Source organism: Ursus americanus, chromosome 32, assembly GCF_024610735.1.
Source record: "Ursus americanus isolate L20-20 chromosome 32, mUrsAme1.1.p, whole genome shotgun sequence".
NCBI lineage: Eukaryota > Metazoa > Chordata > Mammalia > Carnivora > Ursidae > Ursus > Ursus americanus.
The window spans coordinates 32454846-32476318 of NC_142158.1; the positions used below are offsets into that span (position 1 = coordinate 32454846).

Below are 21473 nucleotides of genomic sequence, written 5' to 3' on the forward strand. Positions count from 1 at the left end.
TTTTTTTTTCTCAGGGAGAAAACTGGAGAAGGGAGAAGGGACCTCTACCGTGTGAATAGGTGCCGTCACAAAACGCTGGGCCTGGTTTACTTTGCCCTCTCTCTGAGTGAGCCTTACTATCAGAACTCTGGTCCCTTGGGAAGTTGCTGCTGGAGTGGAGAAACAGATTTGCTCTGAGGATTTGTGATGCCGACAGGTGGCTTTGTGCCTACCCATAGGTGTCATTTATTAACCACTTACTGTGCGGGGACACGCTTCCAGGTTGTTTATGTATTTATTTATTTATGTATTTATTTATTTACCGCTTCACCCGTGAGGTAGTTGAGGCTTGGAGAGATTGAGCATTTTGTCTAGGGTCACACAACCGGTCATTTCAGAGCTGGGATGCAGCAGTATTGTCACTCTTCCGAGGACTGAGTGGGGCTCCTCAAGCTCTTAAGTCCCCTGTCCCGTCCTGGAGGGCGATGCTCACCTCGACTTTCTGACTCTCTCTGGGCAGAGTGTGTTTGATGTTCTGGATGGGGAGGAGATGCGGCGAGCTCGGACCCGGGCCAATCCCTACGAGATGATCCGAGGAGTCTTCTTCCTAAACAGGTTTGCTGACATTCCCCACCTCTCCCCTCCCCGGACACGCACTGTTCCACCTTTTCGTCTGAGCCTCCGCTTTCCATACATCTGGCGTACTGAGTTGCGTTTTTCCGTCTGTATTGCAGGGCGGCAATGAAGATGGCTAACATGGATTTTGTGTTTGATCGCATGTTTACAAATCCACGGGACTCTTGTGGGGTGAGAGCAAGATTCTTTGTCTGAATTCATAGTGCTAAATGGGCTTCCGCTTCAGTGGCCCAGAAATTGCCATTTGTGCAATGCTAGAAGAGTATTCCTGCTATGTGAGAGAGATTTTGCTTTGAGCTCCTCAAAGTAGGTCCCATGGTGCTTCCTGTGGTCCCAGGGATGCTCCAGTACGCAGTTGTCTGTAGGGCTTCAGGCCCAGAGTTGTAGCCCCTGACTCTGCGGATCCTGCTGCTCACCCCAGGTGGAGGACGGTAGGGCTTGCAGCAGTGGCAAAGGGACATTTCTGGGCAAAATCAGCAGTTGTGACATCCGTAGGCTTAGGGAACAGGGAGGTGCAGGGTATGAGGTAGAGCATGGGCCCTCCTCCTGCATCCATTAAACATGTATTTATCCTGCTCCTACTATGTGCCAGGCACCAGGAATATAATTTTGGATGAGGTAGATGTGATCCCTTCCTCCGTGGCACTTAGGTTCTGGATGTTCTGGTGGATTCGAGAACTGGCAAGGGTTCAGGGTGGGGATGTTTGTAAAGCCTTTCTGTGGAGGCCAGTTGCTGCCAGGGTGAGTATGTAGTCCTTAGAGTGAGCTGTTTTCCAAATTCGAACTTGTGACATCATCTGACTTGGGTGCCGTGGCTGGTATGAGAAGGAAGTGCCCGGGGAAATGTGCGTATTGAATGAAATGTGAGCACCTGGGTCCTTTCACCGGTTTATTGAAACTCAGTATCCTGTCTGAAAATCCAGGCTGTGGTGTTCAGTGAGGGTTGCGGGGCAGGAAGTACAGCTCTTGCATCGCAGGTGGTGTCACGTAAGTTCATCCCTTCTTAGGGCCTCAGCTGCCTCATCCCCCGAAATTAGCCCTACTAACGTGTCAGAGGGTTGGGGTAGGACCAGAGGCCCTTAAGATCTGTTCCATTTCTAAGATCTGTGATTTCAGATGTGGCCACTTTCCCTTTCTGCCTTTCTGAACCAGCTTTGTGTGGGGTCACAGTTACTAGATTTTGGCCCTTCTCAAGAAGTGGTAGAGCACAATGATTTTCTACTTTGCTACATCTCATTCCGCTGAACACAGACACACCGTAATGATAGAGAAAAAAGGAAATTTCATTCTGGCATTCCCTTCAGGGTTTCAAAGCACTTTTACTCAGGCCCAGAAAGTTAGTTCTCTAGACAGTGAAGGGCCAGGAGCCAGCTGTTCCCAAACCTGTCTCTGCTTCACTCACTCTCCTTCCACTAGGCCCCCTGATTATCCACCCGCTAAAGGAACTTATTTTCCAAGTTCTTTAATGTTTCAGTTCCACCTCCCTGTTTCCCTCCATGCTGGCAAAACTGGCATGTGAACCCCTCCAGCCCCTAGTCATTTCTCTCTCCTGGGTCTCCCGCCCTGTTTTCCAGGACCAGCAGGCAGCACAAAAGGGCTCTTGGAATTAGCATCTTGAGAAAATTAGGTTGATATAATGTTGGTTTAATTTTCTGAGCACCAAATGATTTCCTTTAAACCCCTGCCTGGCAGAGGAGCTCTGTCAAGCTGCTGGGAAGCACATCATTTTGGGCTTTTGAATGTAAATGCCTCCAGCGGCTGGGATCTGGTTATTGTCTTTTGCTGTCAGGACAGTGAAGGAGGCACCAGGGTTGTACCATTCAGGTCAAGGGTGGAGATGTTAGTTATGTCGGAAAAGGTAGCCGTGTTTGTAACGCTGCAGGCACCGTCTTGACCTGAATTGATTGTTAGTGGCCATGGAGAATTGCCCTTTCAGAGATGTTTCTCTGCACTCCACTATAGAAGGTGATTTCTCTCCAGCCCCTAGTGTTTTCTTCTCTCTTTCCATCTCTTTTTTCCCCTGAGGACCCAGCAGGCTTGGTGTGTTTTTCAGGAGAGCAGAGATGCCCTAGAGCAATCACTAGCAGAGATGCGAGCGGGTGAAGGCCCAGACACACACCTGGGTTTTTTAGGGCCTCTGGCTCTTGGATCAGGCAGGTTTTAGAATAAGAGCATGGAGAACTTGAAGCTTGGACAGGTGTGGGGAGGTTGGAGGTGGGAGGCAGAGGGGACTATGAGGTTTTTCACTGGCATTCTGCTTCTGTGGGTTGTGGTAAGAGGAGAAGAGAGACTAGGTAGGGAAACAAATCGTAAATAAGAATTGGAAGAGACAAAGGAAAGAAGGGAGTTTAGATTCTTTGGGTATATGCTAGCCTATAATAAACCGTAACATTATGTGCGGGCTTTGTGTGCCTGGGGATATTGCTGAGGTAAGTAAACGTTGTGTGTGAAGCCTTACAGGAGACAAAAACTGAATGTGGGTCTTTGAGTTGCGGTGGTGTCTTAGAGGAAATTAGACAGAACTTACAAAGTGCCCACTGAACGTGGAGTACTACATGAGGCGACGGAAAAGGACAAGAGTTTTGACTCTAAGGAAGTTGATCCAGTTGAATATTGTATTATCTAATGTTTGTTTAGTATTTACAGTTTATAAGCATCTTTAACATATGGTACTTTAATCCCACAACAGCCTCGAGAACCTACATTAGTCCCAATTTACAGTTGAGGGAGCTTGAACTTAAAGGCATAAATTGTATGCTGCCCTTAACTGCACAGCCAGTAAGTGGCAGAGGTGAGAACTCCAGCTGTCCTTTCTATGAAAAGACCTTCTGGTCATGACCTGTGGGGGTTACATGCCTTGAAATCAAAGAATGAGATCATACTTATGCCCTCTTTTTGGAGGTGAGATTTTTTTCATTGATTTATTTTTCCTTCCTTCTCCCAGTCTTCGTCTGGGCCAGCGGCTTGCTGGGAGAGCCTAGAGCCTAGGGCTAGGCATGGCCAGTGGTGAGGAACGTTGTTTTTCCTCTTTCCAGTGTGTGCGGGCCTTAAACTTGTGACCTTGCCTCATTACCACTGTGCTGCCTAGAACATGCTACATAATGTTCTCAGCAAATGCCATTAGGTCTTTTTTTTGTGTGCAAATGAATATAATCCAAAAATATGAATAATTGATGGCTCAGGAACAAAGAATACTGGGCTAGATTGGTGGGGAAGCAGAGAAAGAACTGATACATCTCAGCATGCCTGGGTGGGTTTGTCATAGGATGATGAAGTTTATTTTTAGCTGAAGTCAGTTTCTCCAGAGACTTCTTCACTGTTTTGATAAAGCTGGATAGCTATCATCAGAGGCAGGGCCCTTTTCACCCAGAAAGTGACTAGATTGTGAACATTCGTATTTTCCATTTCTTTCTTAAAACTGTTTCCCCTAAAGCTTTCTGATCTTTACCTAGCAGTTACAGAACTCTGGACAAGTACTCAGCCATGACACACCTGTGGAGAGGGAAGGCCGAGATGCCCAAGCTCCTTCTCTCTGGATGTTCCTCAGGGTCCTCTGTAGTCACCTGCCCTAGAGCTCTACCTCTTGTTGTCACCAGTGCAGATGGTATATCCCCTCTGCCTTGGAGCTAGGTCGGGACAAGTAGAATTCACCCTCTACGACAGGTGTATAAAAGAGAAACACAGTATGGGCCAGTGCTGGGTTCAGTGTAAATTTCAGATTATGAGTTGAAAGGTACCGGAGTAACCAGACCTATAATCCAGTAAAAATTCAAATGATTATTATAATTTAGTTACTCCTAAGGTGGGCAGGTACTCTGGGGGCTGCCTGGAGGCTGCACACCAGCGTCTTCTTCGCCCCCTGCCTTGTCAGCCTCTAGCTCTGCGTGCCGCCCCATGCGCCTGGCTAGCAGAGGGGCAAAGGCAGGAGAAGGGAGTGTGAAAAAGGAGACTCAATGCACTATGATATCTTGGATTGGGTTCTGGAACAAAACAAAGACTAATAAAACCTGAATCAAGTCGAACTTAGTTAATAGCAGTGCCCCAACAATGGTTTCTTAGTTTTGACAAATGGCCATGTAGGATGTTAACAAAATTGGAATCTGGATGAAGAGTATATGAGAACTCTGTCTTTGCAGCTTTTCTGTAAATCTAAAATTATTCCACAATAAAAAGTTAATTGAAAAAAAATAGGGAGAGCCAAGAAGGAAGGGGAGAAGGGAAGCAAGGCCTGTGGTTTGGAAAGGTAGGCCCTGTGACTGGGAGGGGGAGATGTTAGAGCCCCTCAGGCTTTGGGTAGGAAGACCTGAGTCCAGCAGTCAGGCTGACTGCATCCGATTTAGCTTTTCTGCACACAGGCTATGAGCAGGTTGCTTTGTCTCTTGGTGTCTTTTCCCCTGTCTGTGAGTGGGGGATACAGCATCTACTCGGCTCAGTGGGGCTCTTGTAAGGCAGGATATGATAAGGAAAAGACTCTGAGAAACAAAATGCATACTCCCGATTCCTAGTAAGATGCTTTTCTTAGGAGTCTGAGCTGGGCCCTATGGTTGAAGGCATTAGGGGTATTTTGAGGTGGGGATGGGCAACTCCACAGGGTGGCGACCACAGAGGATACACACTTGAGTCTTGTGGCCCCAATGGGAGCTCTGCTGTGTGCTTGCTGAAAGGCTCATTTTACTCCCCCTGCATTCTCCTTCCTGTTCCCCATTGAGCCAGACTTTTCCCCTTCCTCCCTTGTCCTTCACCTGCCTTTGCAGAAACCACTGGTAAAGGACCGGGAAGCTGAGCTTCTGTACTTTGCTGACGTCTGCGCAGGCCCAGGCGGTTTCTCGGAGTATGTGCTGTGGAGGAAGAAGTGGCACGCGAAGGGCTTCGGAATGACTCTGAAGGGCCCTAATGACTTCAAACTGGAGGACTTCTACTCGGCCTCCAGTGAGCTCTTCGAACCCTACTATGGTAGGGACATGGAGGAGGGTCCTGGGGGTGATGAGAGATCATCTTCTCTGGGGACTTTAAGTCAGAAGCAGTGATTATCCCCTGGGCATGTTTCCTTTACTAGGTCTCTCAGCCTGGGGTTTCCAGTCCATGTCATGAAGGTCTTGGTTCCCTCTAGACTGTCCCTTTTTACCCCACGCCTGTAGGATGCAGGTTAAACACTTCACTAGGCAAACTCATCAAAACCATATTAAATCCTCCTTTTTTCTCTTGTGGTGACAGGAGATAATGAAACTGCCTGATCTCCGGCTGAGAATTGGCAGAGTTATTAACAAATACAAACCGCATGCCCATCTCGGGCCCTGGTCACCGGCTGTGGAACGCGCTGGGTAACAGCTCAGCAGCCCCACGGCAGTCCCCTCTGCTCTTTCTTGATGGCTGTGATTTGGCAGCAAATCCCGAGTTCTTCTGTAACAGTTCTTATTTAAAAATTGATATTGGTTTCTATTTTTTTTTAATGTTTTTTTATTATATTATGTTAGTCACCATACAGTACATCCCCGGTTTCCAGTGTAAAGTTCGATGATTCATTAGTTGTGTATAACACCCAGCGTACCATGCAATACGTGCCCTCCTTACTACCCATCACCGGTCTATCCCATTCCCCCACCCCCCTCCCCTGTGTTTCTCATAGTCCATAGTCTCTCATGCTTCATTCCCCCTTCTGATTACCCCCCCTTTCTTTATCCCTTTCTTCCCCCAAATGTAGGTGCTTTAAACGCAACTTCAGCGTTGAAGAGGAAGGCCCTCTGTTTCAGTTGATGACTCTTAGCTGGACAACTCTTTTTGAATTCTGCTTTAGTACAGCAGGGCCCTGTTTTTGCCTCTTGGTCCGTCACTGCAAGGCAGCTTTGCAGGATAGATCTTGCATTGAGTTCCTCCTCACAGGGCCTTTCCCCATGGTCCTCGAGGAGAACTTGTGTTCACAGCCCCCCAGGGCTTGTGTCCCAGCTCCTGGGATGCACGGGGTGGATAAGCTAAATGTGAATTTTGTGTCCTGCCAGGTGAGGGTGGGATCGATGGAGATGGAGATATTACCCGCCCGGAGAACATCACTGCTTTTCGGAATTTTGTCCTGGATAACACAGATCGCAAGGGTGTCCACTTTCTGATGGCTGATGGGGTAGGTGATCTTCTGTCCATAGGGCGATGCTTTAGGGATTTATCATGTTAGAGGCTTGTTTTGTTTTATTTGGTCCTTTGCTGCCCCAGACGGTGGTGGTTCACTATTCAGATAGTAGGGATGTATGATGTACGTTTTTATTCTTTTTGCACATATTTGCAATGATTCCTTTGTCAGTGTCGTAATGTTGTGGACATCTTTGCTTGGAGCAAGTGGCTTCTTAGTTCAGTTCCTCAGAGGGCCTTGGTTGGCTGTGAGAGATGATAGGGGAGAATCATGACCAAGATGGACGAGGCAAAACTGGGAAGAACATTTCCATCATTTGTCACCTGGGTGTGGCTCCTGGTAGAGGCTGTCCTTACACCCCTAAGCCTCTGGATGGCTGACAGATGACCATATAACCAAAGGGAGCAGCTCGGGGGAGCCCACAGGAGGCTCTGTCAGTGTTGGGCTGAAGTGAACATTCAGGGAGCCCTGTTCTTTGGGCAGCTGCTTGAGGTACCGAGGGTATCCCACTGTAGCTTTCTCACCTAGAAATCTGATGCTGCAAGTAGGCTTTTCTGGAGTGAGCCACCACTTACTCTAAGAGGAAGGACAGAGAATGTGGCAACTGCTGCAGGGTCACATGTCTAGAGTTGAGCCTCGGAGCTCCTTGGGTGTCCTCTCAAGTAACCACGTAGAAAGGCGAAGGAGTGCGTGGGGTGCAGCGTGGGACCTGAAGATGCCCTGGCTTACCAAAGCACTGTGCACAGCAGGGAATGACAGGGAGACAGGCTTGGGGAATAAAGAGGGAGGGGCTGCTCCCGCTGGGCAGATGTTAGGGCCTGATGGTGCTCGGGAGGCGGTTGGTGCCATGTAGCAGCCACAGTGCGAATGCAAAGGTTCTCTTTCTGCTTAGGCAATGTAGACTGGTGACTTGGGCTTTTTTTTTTTTTTTTTTTTTTGATTGACCCTACAAATACACATGCATTTTGAGAAACATCTATAAAACCCGAGGACATTACTAAATTTTTGATTCTGAGTCATTTAGAGCTGAGTGAGGGAGACCTGGTTGGGCTGGAGCCAGCTGGACAGAAGTCAGCCTCCTTTACTTTTTAAAAAAATTATTGTGATAAAAAACACATACAGTGTGCCATCTCAGCCATGCTTTTTTCTTTTTGTGAAATTGAAACTCTGTAGCCAGTAAACAACAACTCTCCTCTCCTCCCTCCTCCAACCGCTGGCCCCCCTTTACTTGTGTGTGAGCTTGGCTCTCTGCTCCCTGCTGGTGTTTCACAGGGAGGGAGACCACTCCAGGAATGGCAAGGCACATGCTTTGAACAAATACCCTAGCCAGAGACCCTGGCAGCTGGAGGGAGAGGCTCCATGGTCTTGAGACAGGAAGGGGGTTTTGGTCAGCAGAGAAAGAGAGATTACTGTGAGTGTCAGAGTTGTGCTAACGTTTCTCCCATCACCATACTGGGGCCTGTTCAGTGATCAGCACAGTGGCTGAGTAAGCCGAAGCAGAGTAGTCACACTGCTCCCTGGCTCTTGGACTGACCAGGGCATTCTGTTTCCTATCTTGTAGTTGGCCTGTGACCAGCCAGTATTTTTGCCTCTGTCCTCCCTTACTCTTCCCCTGGATTCCCACACAGGTTTTACAGTTTTTTGGACCATCTCCTTGGAAAAGTAGACTGGGTTCTATCCCCTGGGAGTGCTGGAGCGGAAGAGGGCCTGTTCTAGTAGCCAGGCCTGGGTCCTAGTGCTAGCCTCAGCCACGCAGTGCCGTATGACCACGCAGAAATAATTTAAATGCTGAGCTGTGTCTCTGTCAGTCAGATGTGGAAGTCAGTGAAAACAGTTGAAGACGTCTCAGTGACGGTGGGGTGGGGATGAATGAAGTCCTCACCATGTCTCTTTCCTCTTCCGACTCTTATGCTCTCATTTCAGGGTTTCTCAGTGGAGGGGCAGGAGAACCTGCAAGAGATCCTCAGCAAGCAGCTGCTGCTCTGTCAGTTCCTCATGGCGCTGTCTGTTGTCCGAACAGGTGACGCTTCCTCAGCTGACTCCCCAGCCCAGGACCTGTTAGAGGCCCTGTGGGATGAGAGCATGTCCAGGGCTTGGGAGTAAAACAAACAAACTGCTTATATCAGGTGACAGGTGGCTAAATGAGGAATTTAGGGGAGTAAGTGCTCTAGAATCCCTGAAGTCCCCTCTAAAGCTGAGTCTCCCCCTTAAATTGCCTCTTTTAATGGGCCCAAGTGGTGGGTCCCGGCTTTGTCACGTTGACTCCCTGAGATTACCTTACCGCCTCCTGGGATAGAACCCACTGACTGCTGTTGGTGTTTTTGCGCTAACCTAGGAGGCCACTTCATCTGTAAAACCTTTGACCTGTTCACGCCGTTCAGCGTCGGGCTCATCTACCTGCTCTACTGCTGCTTCGAACGAGTGTGTCTCTTTAAGCCGCTTACCAGCCGTCCTGCCAACTCCGAGAGGTGAGGCCTCCCTCTGCGCTGTGGTCGGGCTAGTTGACCGCATGTTAGAGCAGCAGATCCTGATGCACGTCTCTGGCATAACTACTCAAGCTGCGTTTAAACCCTGATCTTAAGGAAGTCATTAGCACCAGTAGGAGTCAGGATTCGGATCCTCACGGTTCTGTGGTGTGCCACTCCAGCCTCTGCCGCCTTCTCCACAGGCCTTATTCCTCACACCTAGGTGGGGGATCCTTGGCTTGGTCCAGGAAGGAGAAGGTGACTGGAAGAAGGGGCACCTGGAGGGACATGGGCTGGACAAGGGCAAGGGGGCCACCAACCAGAGGCGCTGTTGGCATCCTAGTTGGGACACAGTACACGGTGCTCCTGCATGATGTGAGAGAAGATGTGGCCAGTCTGAATTGCTAGGTGGCTTGTTAAAAACGCAAATTTCTGGGCCCCATTCCTGGAGAGTCTGATTAATTAAGTCTGTAATTAACAGACTCCCTAGTGATGGTGATGCAGCCAGCGTGGCACAGGGCAGTTGGGAACCACTGCTACAGAGGGTAGAAACACAGCCCAACATAAAAAGGAAAGAATTGAATTGAACTTTCGCAGCAAAGTCTGTGCTGTTCTTTGTGCATGGACTTAAGACTGTTTAGCTTTATGACTCAGCAAGGAGTTTGGGGAGGAGGAATGTGGGGGAGAAGCCCTTGCTCAGTGGACTGACAGGGTGTTTTCTGCCAGGTATGTGGTGTGCAAGGGCCTGAAAGTGGGCATAGATGATGTGCGGGATTACCTCTTCTCAGTCAATATCAAACTCAACCAACTGCACAACACCGATTCTGATGTCAACCTTGTGGTCCCCTTGGAGGTGATCAAGGGAGACCATGAATTTACGGACTACATGATACGGTCCAACGAGAGGTAAGCAAACTGGGTGTTTTTTGCCAACGCCACTGGGATATCAAGGAAGACCAGAGAACGAAGGACTGAATGACTGGCTCTTAGTATCACTTGGTCAGTCCTAAAAAATTGGTAACTAGAATTGGTCTGCTTGTTCCAGGGCTCCTTAGACTTCGGGGACCCTTGTCCTACTCCCATGCCCTGTCCCAAGAGTGGCCAGTGGGAACCTGGTTGGTACAGCCTTGCCCATGGGAGTCTGAAGATGATGGTGAAACCTGATAGAGAGCAGTCTTGTCCTGTGTCCCTGGAGGCAGGAGTAACTGCTCTTTAGTTGCTTCTGTTCGTGAAAGACTGTCATGGTTGTTGCCTTGTGAAGCTCCGTGTTTGGAGACCGGAGATGGCTAGGAAGCAAGTATGCAGCATGCTTTGGAAGTTTCTGGTATTAAAGCTTTTTTGCCAGTTGATGAATTCCCCAGATGGGTGATCTGAATGATGGTTTTTGTTTTTTTTTTTTAAACCTTTTTTTGATTCCCCACCTCCACTTCTTGTTACTGTAATAATTTAAAGTAGTGAGAGTTGGCTCAGTTTTCTAAGTGGGCAAGCCTTAGAGAAAAGTGTGTTTTTTTTTTATTTTTAAGATTTTATTTATTTATTTGTCAGAGAAAGAAAGAGATTGAGGGCACAAGGACAGGGAGCCGCAGGCAGAGAGAGAAGTAGACCCCGCTGAGCAGGGAGCCCGATGCGGGGCTCGATTCCAGGACCTGAGCCGAAGGCAGACACTTAACCAACTGAGCCACCCAGGTGCCCCTAGAGAAAAGTGTTTTGAGGTACGTTGCAGAGTTGTATAGTAGTGAATCAGTAGAAGTGCTTTCTCACGGGGCAAAACAGCTGTTGGAAAGGTCATTTCTAAGGATACAGTCCTGGCTCCCAGAGAATTTTGAAGGTATAGGTGGCCGTGGAGAATCACAGAAGAAGATGAAGTCTACCCATTTATCCATCACCCTACAGTATTGTAACTTTCCACAGTACTGCCACATAAGCTCTCATCTTGACAGTAATGGAAGGTGCCAGGGTAGAGCAGATACTGAGCTTCACTGTGTTATACGTGAGGAAACAGGCCCGAACCGGTCTAGAGTCAGCAAAACCAGGGCTTTGTAACATTTCTGGACTTCTTTTCAACTGTGGCAGAACTGGACTTCTCAGGGGCGCCTGGGTGGCTCAGTCGGTTAAGCATCTGCCTTTGGCTCAGGTCCTGGGATCAAGCCCCACATCGGGCTCCCTGCTCAGTGGGGAGTCTGCTTCTCTTTCTCCCTCTTCCCTTCCACCTTGCTCATGTTCTCTCTCTGGCCCATTCTCTCTCAAATAAATAAATAAATAATCTTAAAAAAAAAAAAAAAAGGAAAAGATAAAGAACCGGACTTCTCAGTGCTTGCAAAAGTGCAATGTTTTAGCAATCCTATATCAAATTCGTTTTCTCTCTTTTCTTAAACAGATTGATGTATAATTCCATAATTGAAATGGAAATCTATGTGTACACTTCAGTCATTTTTGACAACTGCATATATCCATGTATCCTACATTTCTATTAAGATTAAAAAAAAACATTACTATAACCTCAGGAAATTTCTTTGTGTCCCTATCCATCAATCCTGAAGTAACCACTCTTTATTTTTATCGTCATAGGTTAGTTTTGCCTGTTCTAGAACTTTGTATAAGTGGAATCATACATAGACACTTTGGTGTGTCTGGTGTTTTCCTCCTTACCATCGTGTTTTTTGAGAATCTGTCATGTGGTGTTTGTTCCTTTTTATTGCTGAGTAATAGTCCATTGTATGGACATATCAAATTTATTCTTCTGTTGATGGACACTTAAAATGTTTCTAGTTTGGGGCTGTTCTGAATAAAGTTGCTAAAACAGTCTTGTGCAGGGCTTTTGATGGACAAATGTTTTTATTTCTCTTGGATAAATATCCAAGAACAGAAATTCTAGGTCATAGGTTGGATGTGTGTGTAACGTTTTAGTAACGCCGTGCAGTTTTCTAAGTGCTTGTACCAGTTTATACTCGCTGCAGCAGTGTGTGAGAATTCTGACTGTTGTACCAAGTCTTTGCCAACATTTGATATTATTAGTCTTTTTCATTTTGGACATTCTGGTGGGGGTGTAGTGTTCCACCATTGTGGTTTTATTTTTTTATATATTTTTTAAATTGAATATTGTATTAGTTTCAGGTGTACAACTTAATGATTCAGTGTTTATATACATATATGAAATGGTCACTGCAGTAAGTCTAGTTACCATATGTCACTATACAGAGTTGTTACAGTATTATTAACTATATTGCTTATGCTGTACATTATATTCCCGTGTCTTATTTATTTAACTGGAAGATTGTACCTCTTAATCCCCATCACCTATTTTGTCCATCCCCCCACTCCTTTCCCTCGGGCAACCATCAGTTTGTTGTCTATATCTGTGAGTCTGTTTCTGTTTTGTTTTTATTTGTTCATTTGTTTTGTTTTTTCGATTCCACATACAAATGAAGTCATATGGTTTTTGTCTTTCTGTGTCTGACCTATTTCACATAGCATAATAGCCTCTAGATCCATCCATATTGCAGATGGTAAGATTTCATTCTTTTTTTCATGGTCGAGTAATATTCCATCGTATGTATTCATCTTCTTTATCCATTCATCTGTGGATGGACATTTAGCTTGCTTCCATATTTGGGCTATTGTAAATGACAGTCTGATGATCTAGGGACACATATGGCTTTTCAAATTAGTGTTTTTGTTTTCTTTGAATAAATGACTAGAAGTAGAATTGCTGGACTGTGGTAGTAATTCTATATTTTTAATTTTTTGAGAAAACTCTATCCTGTTTCCCAGAGCGTTTGCACCAATTTACATTGCTACCAACACTGCACAAGGATTCCTTTTTCTCCACATCCTCACTAGCACATGTTATTTCTTTTCTTTGAGGTGGTATCTCTTGTGGTTTTGATTTGCATTTCTGTGATGACTAATGATGTTGAACCTCTTTTCATGTGTTTATTGGCTGTTTGTATATTTCTTTTATGATGTGTCTCTTCAGATCTTTAGACCATTTAAAAATTGATTTGTCTTTTTATTAAATTGTAGTAACTATTTATTTTGAATACAAGGCTGGTTTCAAATATATATGTTGTGAATATTTTGTCCTAATGCGTGACTTACCTATTCATTTTCTTAATGGTATCTTTTGATAAGCAGAAGTTTAAAATTTTTTCAATCATTTTTTTATGGTGTTTAAATATACATAAAATAAAGTTTACCATTTTGACCCTTTATAAAATGTATAATTCTGTGGCATTAAGTATAGTCATTCACATTGTTGTGGAACCATTATCACTGTATATTTCCAGAATGTTTTAATCATCCGAAAGAGAAACTCTGTAGCCATTAAACAATAACTCTCCATTTCCCCCACCCCAAGCCCCTGGTAACCCCTATTATACTTTCTAGCTCCATGAATATGCCTGTTCTAAGTACCTCGTATAATTGGAATCATACAGTATTTGTTCTTCTGTGTCTGGCTTATTTCACTTAGCATGTTTTCACGATTCATCATGTTATAGCATGTGTCAGAATTTCAGTCCTTTCAGGGCTAAATAATATATTCCATATGTATATACCACATTTTTTTTATTCATCTGTTCTTGGACATTTGGATTTTCCCCACATTGTAGCTACTGTGAATAATACTGCTCTGAATATTGGTGTGCAAATAACTGAACCCCTGCTTTCAGTTCTTTTCTGTAAATACCAAAAAGTGAAATTGTTGGATCATGTAAGTAGTTCTGCTTAAATGGTGCAGCTACTGAAGAACTGCCATACTATTTTTTACAGCACCTGCCCCATTTCACATTCCCACCAGTAATGCTCCAGGGTTCCAGTTTCTCCACATCCTCATCAGCACCTGTTACTGTGTCTCTATCTCTCTCTTTTGTTTTTTTGTTTCTGTTTTTGTTTTTTGGATAATAGCCATCCCAATGGGTATGAAATGATATCTCACTGTAGTGTTGACTTGTATCCCTAATGATTAATGATATTGTACATATTTTTATATTGGGCTATTTGTGTATCTTCGTTGGAGGAATGCCTATTCTAGTCCTTTGCCTATTTTTAAATTGGTTTGTTTTTCGTTGTTGAATTGTAGGAGTTCTTTATGTATTCTGGATATTAATCCCTCATCAGATATATGATTTGAAATATTTTCTCTCATTCTTTGCTTTTCCACCCCTGTGTTGATTATGTCCTTCAGTGTACAGTTTTTAATTTGACGTAGTTCAATTTAGTTTTTCTTTTATTGCTTATGCTTTTGATGTAATATTTAGGAAATCATTATTGAATCTAACATCATGAAGCTTTTTGCTATGTTTTCTTATAAGAGTTTTATAGTTTTAGCTTTTATATATAGGTCTTTGATCCATTTTGAGTTAATTTTTGTAGATGTAAGATAAGGGTCCAACTTCATTCTTTTGCATGTAGATATTCAGTTTCCCCAGCCCACTTGTTGAATGCGTTCTTTCCTCATGGAATGGTCTTGGTACCCTTGTTGAAAATCATTTTATCATATATGTAGGGTTTGTTTCTGGGCTCTCTATTCTGTTCCATTGGTCTGTATGCCTGTCTTTATGCCAGTACCACAGTTTTGATTACTCTAGCTTTGTAGTAAGTTTTGAAATGAGAAAGTGTGAGTCCTTCAATTTGTTTTTCTTTTTTTCAAGATTATTTTGGCTAAAGGGGCCCTTGAAATTCCATATGAATTTTAGGATGGGTTTTTCTGTTTTTGCAAAAATTGCTTTTGGGATTTTGATAGGGATTGCATTGCATCTGTAGATTGCTTTGGATAGTATTGTTATGTTCAATATTGAGTCTTCCAATCCATGATGACAGGATGTCTTTCCATTCATTTATGTCTTTTTCCATTTTTGTCAGCAGTGTTTTGTAGCTTTTAGTGTATAAGTCTTAACAATTCTTTAATTTATTCCTAAGTGGGGTGCCTGGGTGGCTCAGTCGTTAAGTGTCTGCCTTCGGCTCAGGTCATGATCCCAGGGTCCTGGGATCGAGCCCGCATTGGGCTCCCTGCTCAGTAGGAAGCCTGCTTCTCCCTCTGCCACTCCCCCTGCTTGCGTTGCCTCTCTCGCTGTGTTGCTGTCAAATAAATAAAATCTTTAAAAAATAATAATAATAATTCATTCCTAAGTATTTTATTCTTTTTGACACTATTGTAAATGGAGTTGTTTTCTTAATCCTTTTCAGATTGTTCATTATTAGTGTATAGAAATGACTGGTTTTTGTGTGTCGATTTTTGTATCCTGCAAGTTGACCAAATTTGCTTATTAGTTTTAATAGTTTTTGGTGGAATCTTTAGGGTTTTTTGCATAAAAGGTCATGTTATCTGTGAACTGAGATAATTTTACTAATTTTTCTTTCAGTTTGGATGCCTAGAATTTTTAAATTTTGATGATGAAATTAATTTATCAATTTTTTCTTTTTGTTATAGGTGATTTTTTTTCCCTAAACAGTCTTGGCCTACATTAAAGTCATGAAAATATTCTCCTGTTTTCATCTAGAAGTTTCATTCATTTAGGTCTATAGTCCACCTGAAATTAATTTTTGAATGTGGTGTGATGGTAGGGGTTGAAGTTCTTTTTTTTTCCTTATAGCTACCCCGTTCTAGCACCATTTGTTAAAAATACCTTCCTTTTTCCATTTAATTGCTTTGTCACTCTTGTTGAAAATTATTTGACTATGTGTGTGTGATTGATTATATCTAGAACACTCTGTTCTGTTCTATCAGTCTGTTTGTCTGTCCTTTGCCATATTCTCTTGATGACTGTACCTTGAAACAAGTTACCTTGAGGTCGGTAGTGTATGTTCTCCAGCATTGATCTTCTCTTTCAAGACTGTTAGCTAGTCTAGGTTTTTTTTTTTTTTGCAGTTCTATGTAATTTCAGAAACAGTTTGTCAATTCCTACAAAAAGCCTGCTGGAGTTTTGATGGAGATTACATTGAATCTATGAATCAATTTGGCAAGAATTGACATCTTAACAAAATTGAATCTTCCCATCCATAAGTAAAAAAAAAAAAATGGCCAATTTATTTAGTTTCTTTAATGTCTCTCAGCAGAGTTTTATAGTTTTCAGTATAGAGGTCCTACACATCTTTTGCTAAATTTATCCTTAAGAATTGTGTGCATTTGGATGTATTTTAAGTAGTATGTTTAAAATTTCATTTTCTAGTTCATTGCTAGTAAGTGGAAATACAATTGATTTTTGTATACTGACTGTGTGTCCTGTGAGAATGTTTACTTATTGGTTCTATGAATTTGACTATTTCAGATATCTTATATAATTGGAATCATGCAATATTTGTCTTTCTGTGACTAGTTTATTTCACTTATGATGTCCCCAAGGTTCATTCATGTTGTCTCATGTTTCTTAATTTCTTTTTTTTTAAAGCCGGGATAATACTCCATCGATGTAAAGGAGTGCCTTGTTGGCTCAGTCAGTAGAGTATGTGACTCTTGATCTCGGAGTTTTGAGGTTGAGCCCTACATGTGGCGTGGAGTTTACTTAAGATAAAAAATTTTTAAAAATACTCCATCGTATATACATTACCACGTTTTCTTTATCCATCTGTCAGTGGACATTTAGGTTGTTTCTACATCTTGGCTATTGTGCGTAGTGCTGCAGTGAACATGGGGCTGCTGATATCTTTTCAAGATCCTGATTTCAGTTCTTTTGGATAAATGCCCACAAGTGGAATTGTTGGATCGTATGGTAGCTCTGTTTTTTTTTTTTTAACTTGTCTTATTGCACAGACTAATTCCTCCAGTTTGATGTTGAATTGAAGTGATAAAGGCAGGCAGCCTTGCCTTATTTTTTATTTTTTTATTTTTAAGATTTTTTCTTTATTTATTTGACAGAGAGAGACAGCCAGTGAGAGAGGGAACACAAGCAGGGGGAGTGGGAGAGGAAGAAGCAGGCTCATAGCGGAGCAGGGAGCCCGATGCTGGGCTCGATCCCAGGACCCTGGGATCACGCCCTGAGCCAAAGGCAGACGCTTAATGACTGCACTACCCAGGCGCCCGCCTTATTCTTGATTTTAAGTGTAAAGTGTTTAATCATTAAGTATGGTGTTGGTAGGTTTTTTTAGAGTCCTTTATCAGGTTGACAGAGTTTTATTCTATTTTGAGTTTGTTTAGAGTTTTTATCATGAATGGATATTTGATTCTGTCAAATTTTTTTGTATCTATAGAATTTATTATGTTATTTTTCTTTATTCCATTAATACAGTGAGTTACTTTGAGTGATTTTCAAATGGTAAACAAATCTTGCATTTTTGGATATGGTTTGATGAGGAGTATCACTCTTATATATTGCTATATTTGATTTACTAATATTTTATTAAGTTGAGTCTGTGTTTATGAGGTATATTAGTCTCTAAATCTGTGTTCTCTGTTCTTAATGAATTGGCCTTTTGTCACTATGAAATATCCTTCCTTATATCTAGTAATCCTCTTCGTCTTGAAGTCTACCTTGTCTGGCATTAATATAGCTGCATCAGCTTTCTTTTGCTTAGTATTTGTTTGGTTTGTCTTTTTATGTCCTTTTGTTTTCAACCTGTCTTTGTAAATAACATATGCTTGGGTCTTACCTTCTTGTCCAGTGTGACAGTCTCTGCCTTTTAATTAGAGTCTTTACATGGAATGTAATGATTGATATGTTTGGGTTTAAGTCTTCTATCTTGGTGGTTTGATTTCTGTTTATCCTGTCTTCTTCTTGTTTCTCTGTTCCTTCCTTTTTGGGGAGGAAAGTTTGGTATTTTTTAATAGTCCTTTATATCTCTTGGGTTTTTTCTTTTTTATACTTTTTGTGTTATGTTTTAGCTGTTTCAGAGATTACAGTGTGCATCTTTAATTTATCATGACTTACCTTCAACAAGTATCCTACTTCATGAACAATGTAAGAACCTTACCATAGTGAATATGCATTTACTTGCATACGCGTGTTCTTATTTCATATAAACCCTACTTTACCTTGCTGTTATTTTAATTTTAAACTATAAAGTCCATATCGTCTTTTAAAGCGATTTAAAGGTACACATGCCCATACAGGCATATCTCAGAGATATTGTGGCTTCGGTTCTAGACCGCCGCAATGAGATGAATATTGCAATACAGCAAGACAAATTAATTTTTTTGTTTCTCAGTGCATATAAAGTTATGTTTACACCATACTATAGTCTGTTAAGTGTGTAATAGCGTTATGTACAAAAAACAATGTACAAATCTTAAAAATACTTTATTGCTAAAAACTGATCATTGTCTGCGCTTTCAGCGAGTTTTAATGTTTTTGCTAGTGCAGAGTCCTGCCTCAGTGCTGATGGCTGCTGACTGATCAGGGTGGTGGTTACTAAAGGTGGGGTGGCCGAGCAATCTCTAAAAATAAGACATTTGCCACACTGGATGACTCTTGCTTTCATGAACAGTTTCTCTGTGGTATGCAGTGTTGTTTGATAACGTTTTACCAACAAAGTTTCTTATAAAATTGGAGTCGGTCCTCTCAAACCCTGCCGCTGCCTTATGAACTACGTTTATGGAATATCCTAAATCCCTTGTTGTCATCTCAGCAGTCTTCACAGCATCGTCACCGGGAGTAGATTCCCTCTCAAGAAACTACTTTCTTTGCTTATCCATAAGGAGCAGCTCCTCATCTGTTAAAGTTTTATAGCAATTCAGTCCCATCTTCAGGCTCCAGAGTTCACTGATCACAGATCACCATAACAAATATAATAATAATAATAATAATAATAATAATAATAATAATAATAATAATAATAATAAAGTTTGAGATATTGTGAGAATTACCAAAATGTGACACGGAGACATGAATTGAGCAAATGCTGTTGGGAAAATGGCACCAGTAGATCTCGACACAGGGTTGCCACAAACCTGCAGTTTGTAAAAAATGCATTATCTGTGAAGAGCAGTCATGTGACGCGCAATAAAACGAGGTGGGCCTGTATTTGTACGTTTAATTTTTTTTAAAGGTCCTTGATATTGACTGACCTATTTACCCGTTTTGGTGTTCTTCATTCCTTCCTACAGACCCAGGTTTCTATTTGGAATCATTTCCCTCTGGCCCAAAGAATTTCTTTTAGCCTATTTTTGTTGGGCAGGTGTGCTGGAGTAATTCCTTCAGCTTTTGTCTTTTGAAAGTGTATTTATTTCCCTTTCATCTTTGAAGAATATTCACTGGATATAGAATTCGAGGTTGGCTATGTTTCTATTTCAGCACTTGAAAAATAATGTTCCATTGTTCTCTGCCTTCCTTGTTTCTGATGAGAAGTCAGTCATTATTCTTACTGTTTTTATGCTTGTTGTGTGTCCTTTTTCCTCTGACTGCTTTCAAGATTTTCCCTTTATCTTTGTTTTCAGCTTGTTGACTATGATGTGTTTATATCTGGTTTTCTTTGTATTGATTCTGCTTGGGGTTCTCTGACATTGGATCTGTGGATTGATTTCATTTATCAGTTTGGGAAAATTCTTGACTATTATCTTGTCAGTATTTTTGTCCTGTTCTTTTCTCTGCTTCTGAGACTACTTGTTTATGGTAAACTGTTTGCTACTGTCCTATAGAGCTTCAGTGCTTGTGTGTTTTTTTCATTTTTCTCTCTCTTTATGTTTCAGTCCCCAAGTTCACTGATTCTTTTCTCTGCTGTTTTCAGTCTGCTGATAAGCCCCTCAAAATCATTCTTCATCGCTAATATTATATTTTATTTTTAGAATCGTTAGATTCTAATTCTAAATTCTAAATATTTACAATATTTATTTTGTTTCTAGAATTTTGTGCTTTAGAAGTGTGGCTATTGCATCTGTGCTGAAATTCTCTATTCTGCACGCACGCTGTACATCTTTTCTGCTAGATCCTTTAACATGTTTTTCAGTTATTTTAGGGGCCGCGTCTGATAATTCTAACATTCGGATCTTGTGCTGCTGGACTGTTTTCCCTCTTGCTAGTTGGTCACATTTTCTTGCTTTATCTCATGTCACGTACTTTTTTATTTAATGCCAGACATTGTGTGTAAAAGAACATTGGGGATTAAAGTAGAAAGGGCAGCTGTTAGTATAGGGTTTAGTCTGCAGTTGAACTGGGTCTGGATTTTGTTGTTGCTTTATTTAGACTTAGTTCACTACTGCTTTCAAATTTTCAAGGATGGGATCAGAACCTTCCTTTTTAGCAGGACTTGGGAGCTGAGCGTCTGAAGGGTTTAACTCAGTTCTGCTTTATTGTAAGCAGGCCCCATGTAACTGTGCCTTGGGGTGTGGTCAAGGGAGTTCTCTTTCAGGTCCTCCACCCCTCTCCCCCAAATGTAGATAGCACTGCTCTGGCTGAACTTCTCTTTTTTGATGTCCTTTGGCTGTCTTTTTTGGTAATCCTTCTGAAATTAAATTTTTTTTTCCTCTCTCCCTCTCTCTAGCCACTGTAGTCTGCAGATCAAAGCTCTGGCCAAAATCCATGCCTTTGTTCAAGACACGTAAGTGTTGCCCACTCCCCAGAATTCACCTATTTCAAGGAAAGATTTAAGCTCTTTGTTTATTTCATTTCAACAAACGTTTTAAAACATCTACTCTTTTATCTTACACTCTGCTGTGGTCTGTGAAGAATGCCAGAGGAGTATATGACATGAACCTTGCCCTCCCAGACTTCGTGTTTGTGTCTGGGCAGAGAAGAGTAACCCAGCAGAGGGACACAGGAAGAGTCATTAACTGCATCAGGGGATGTAGAGTGGCGTAGTGTGAATAGAATACATAACGTTCAGGGGACATGGAGTAAAGAGTGATCCAGAGAGGGGAGATAGGGCTGGTCAAGGAAAACCAGCCCTCTGGTAGGGGGTGAGCATAAGCTGATTCAGCTTTCTGGGACAGAGTGACATCCACTGGGATGGATTTAACGTGGGTGGCCTCTCTCAGCAGAGGAGGAGCCAGAATGTGCTGACGGGTAATTGAGAGAAGGCTATGTGGGGAATTCTGGCATCCAGGGTGATGAGGAGGGCAGTCCCCTTCCCTTTGTGGTGGGAAGTACCCATTCTGTGTACATCTGAGCACCCGTGCTTCAGGGGCAGAGCCGTGTGAGTGTTGTCAGCATCCCGAGCTGATGGCCGCGTGGCCTCAGCGTGTGCGTGCACATGTTTATTCTTGTGGGCTTCCTCTCTCTCGGGTTCTGAGTGGTACGCCTCTTGGAGCTTTTCATCACTTGTTGGCTTCATTTTCCCAGGACCCTGAGTGAGCCTCGGCAGGCAGAGATCCGGAAAGAGTGCCTTCGACTTTGGGGGGTGAG

General features: G+C 42.8%; 1 protein-coding gene across 7 annotated transcripts in view; it reads left to right on the top strand.

The window, feature by feature from the left end:
* The window catches only part of CMTR1 (cap methyltransferase 1), a 61522-nt gene that overhangs the window by 17571 nt on the left and 22478 nt on the right, over nt 1–21473 (top strand). For all 7 annotated transcript variants that reach the window (XR_015722661.1, XR_015722663.1, XR_015722662.1 and 4 more), the window contains 9 exons: nt 500–594; nt 714–786; nt 5370–5568; nt 6612–6730; nt 8660–8756; nt 9072–9204; nt 9928–10107; nt 20614–20670; nt 21411–21468. Coding sequence is in view for 2 of the 7 variants with exons in the window: in XM_045786321.2 (XP_045642277.1) it covers nt 500–594; nt 714–786; nt 5370–5568; nt 6612–6730; nt 8660–8756; nt 9072–9204; nt 9928–10107; nt 20614–20670; nt 21411–21468 (1011 nt within the window). In the remaining 5 variants the exon portion in view is untranslated. The remainder of the gene's footprint in view (nt 1–499; nt 595–713; nt 787–5369; nt 5569–6611; nt 6731–8659; nt 8757–9071; nt 9205–9927; nt 10108–20613; nt 20671–21410; nt 21469–21473) is intronic.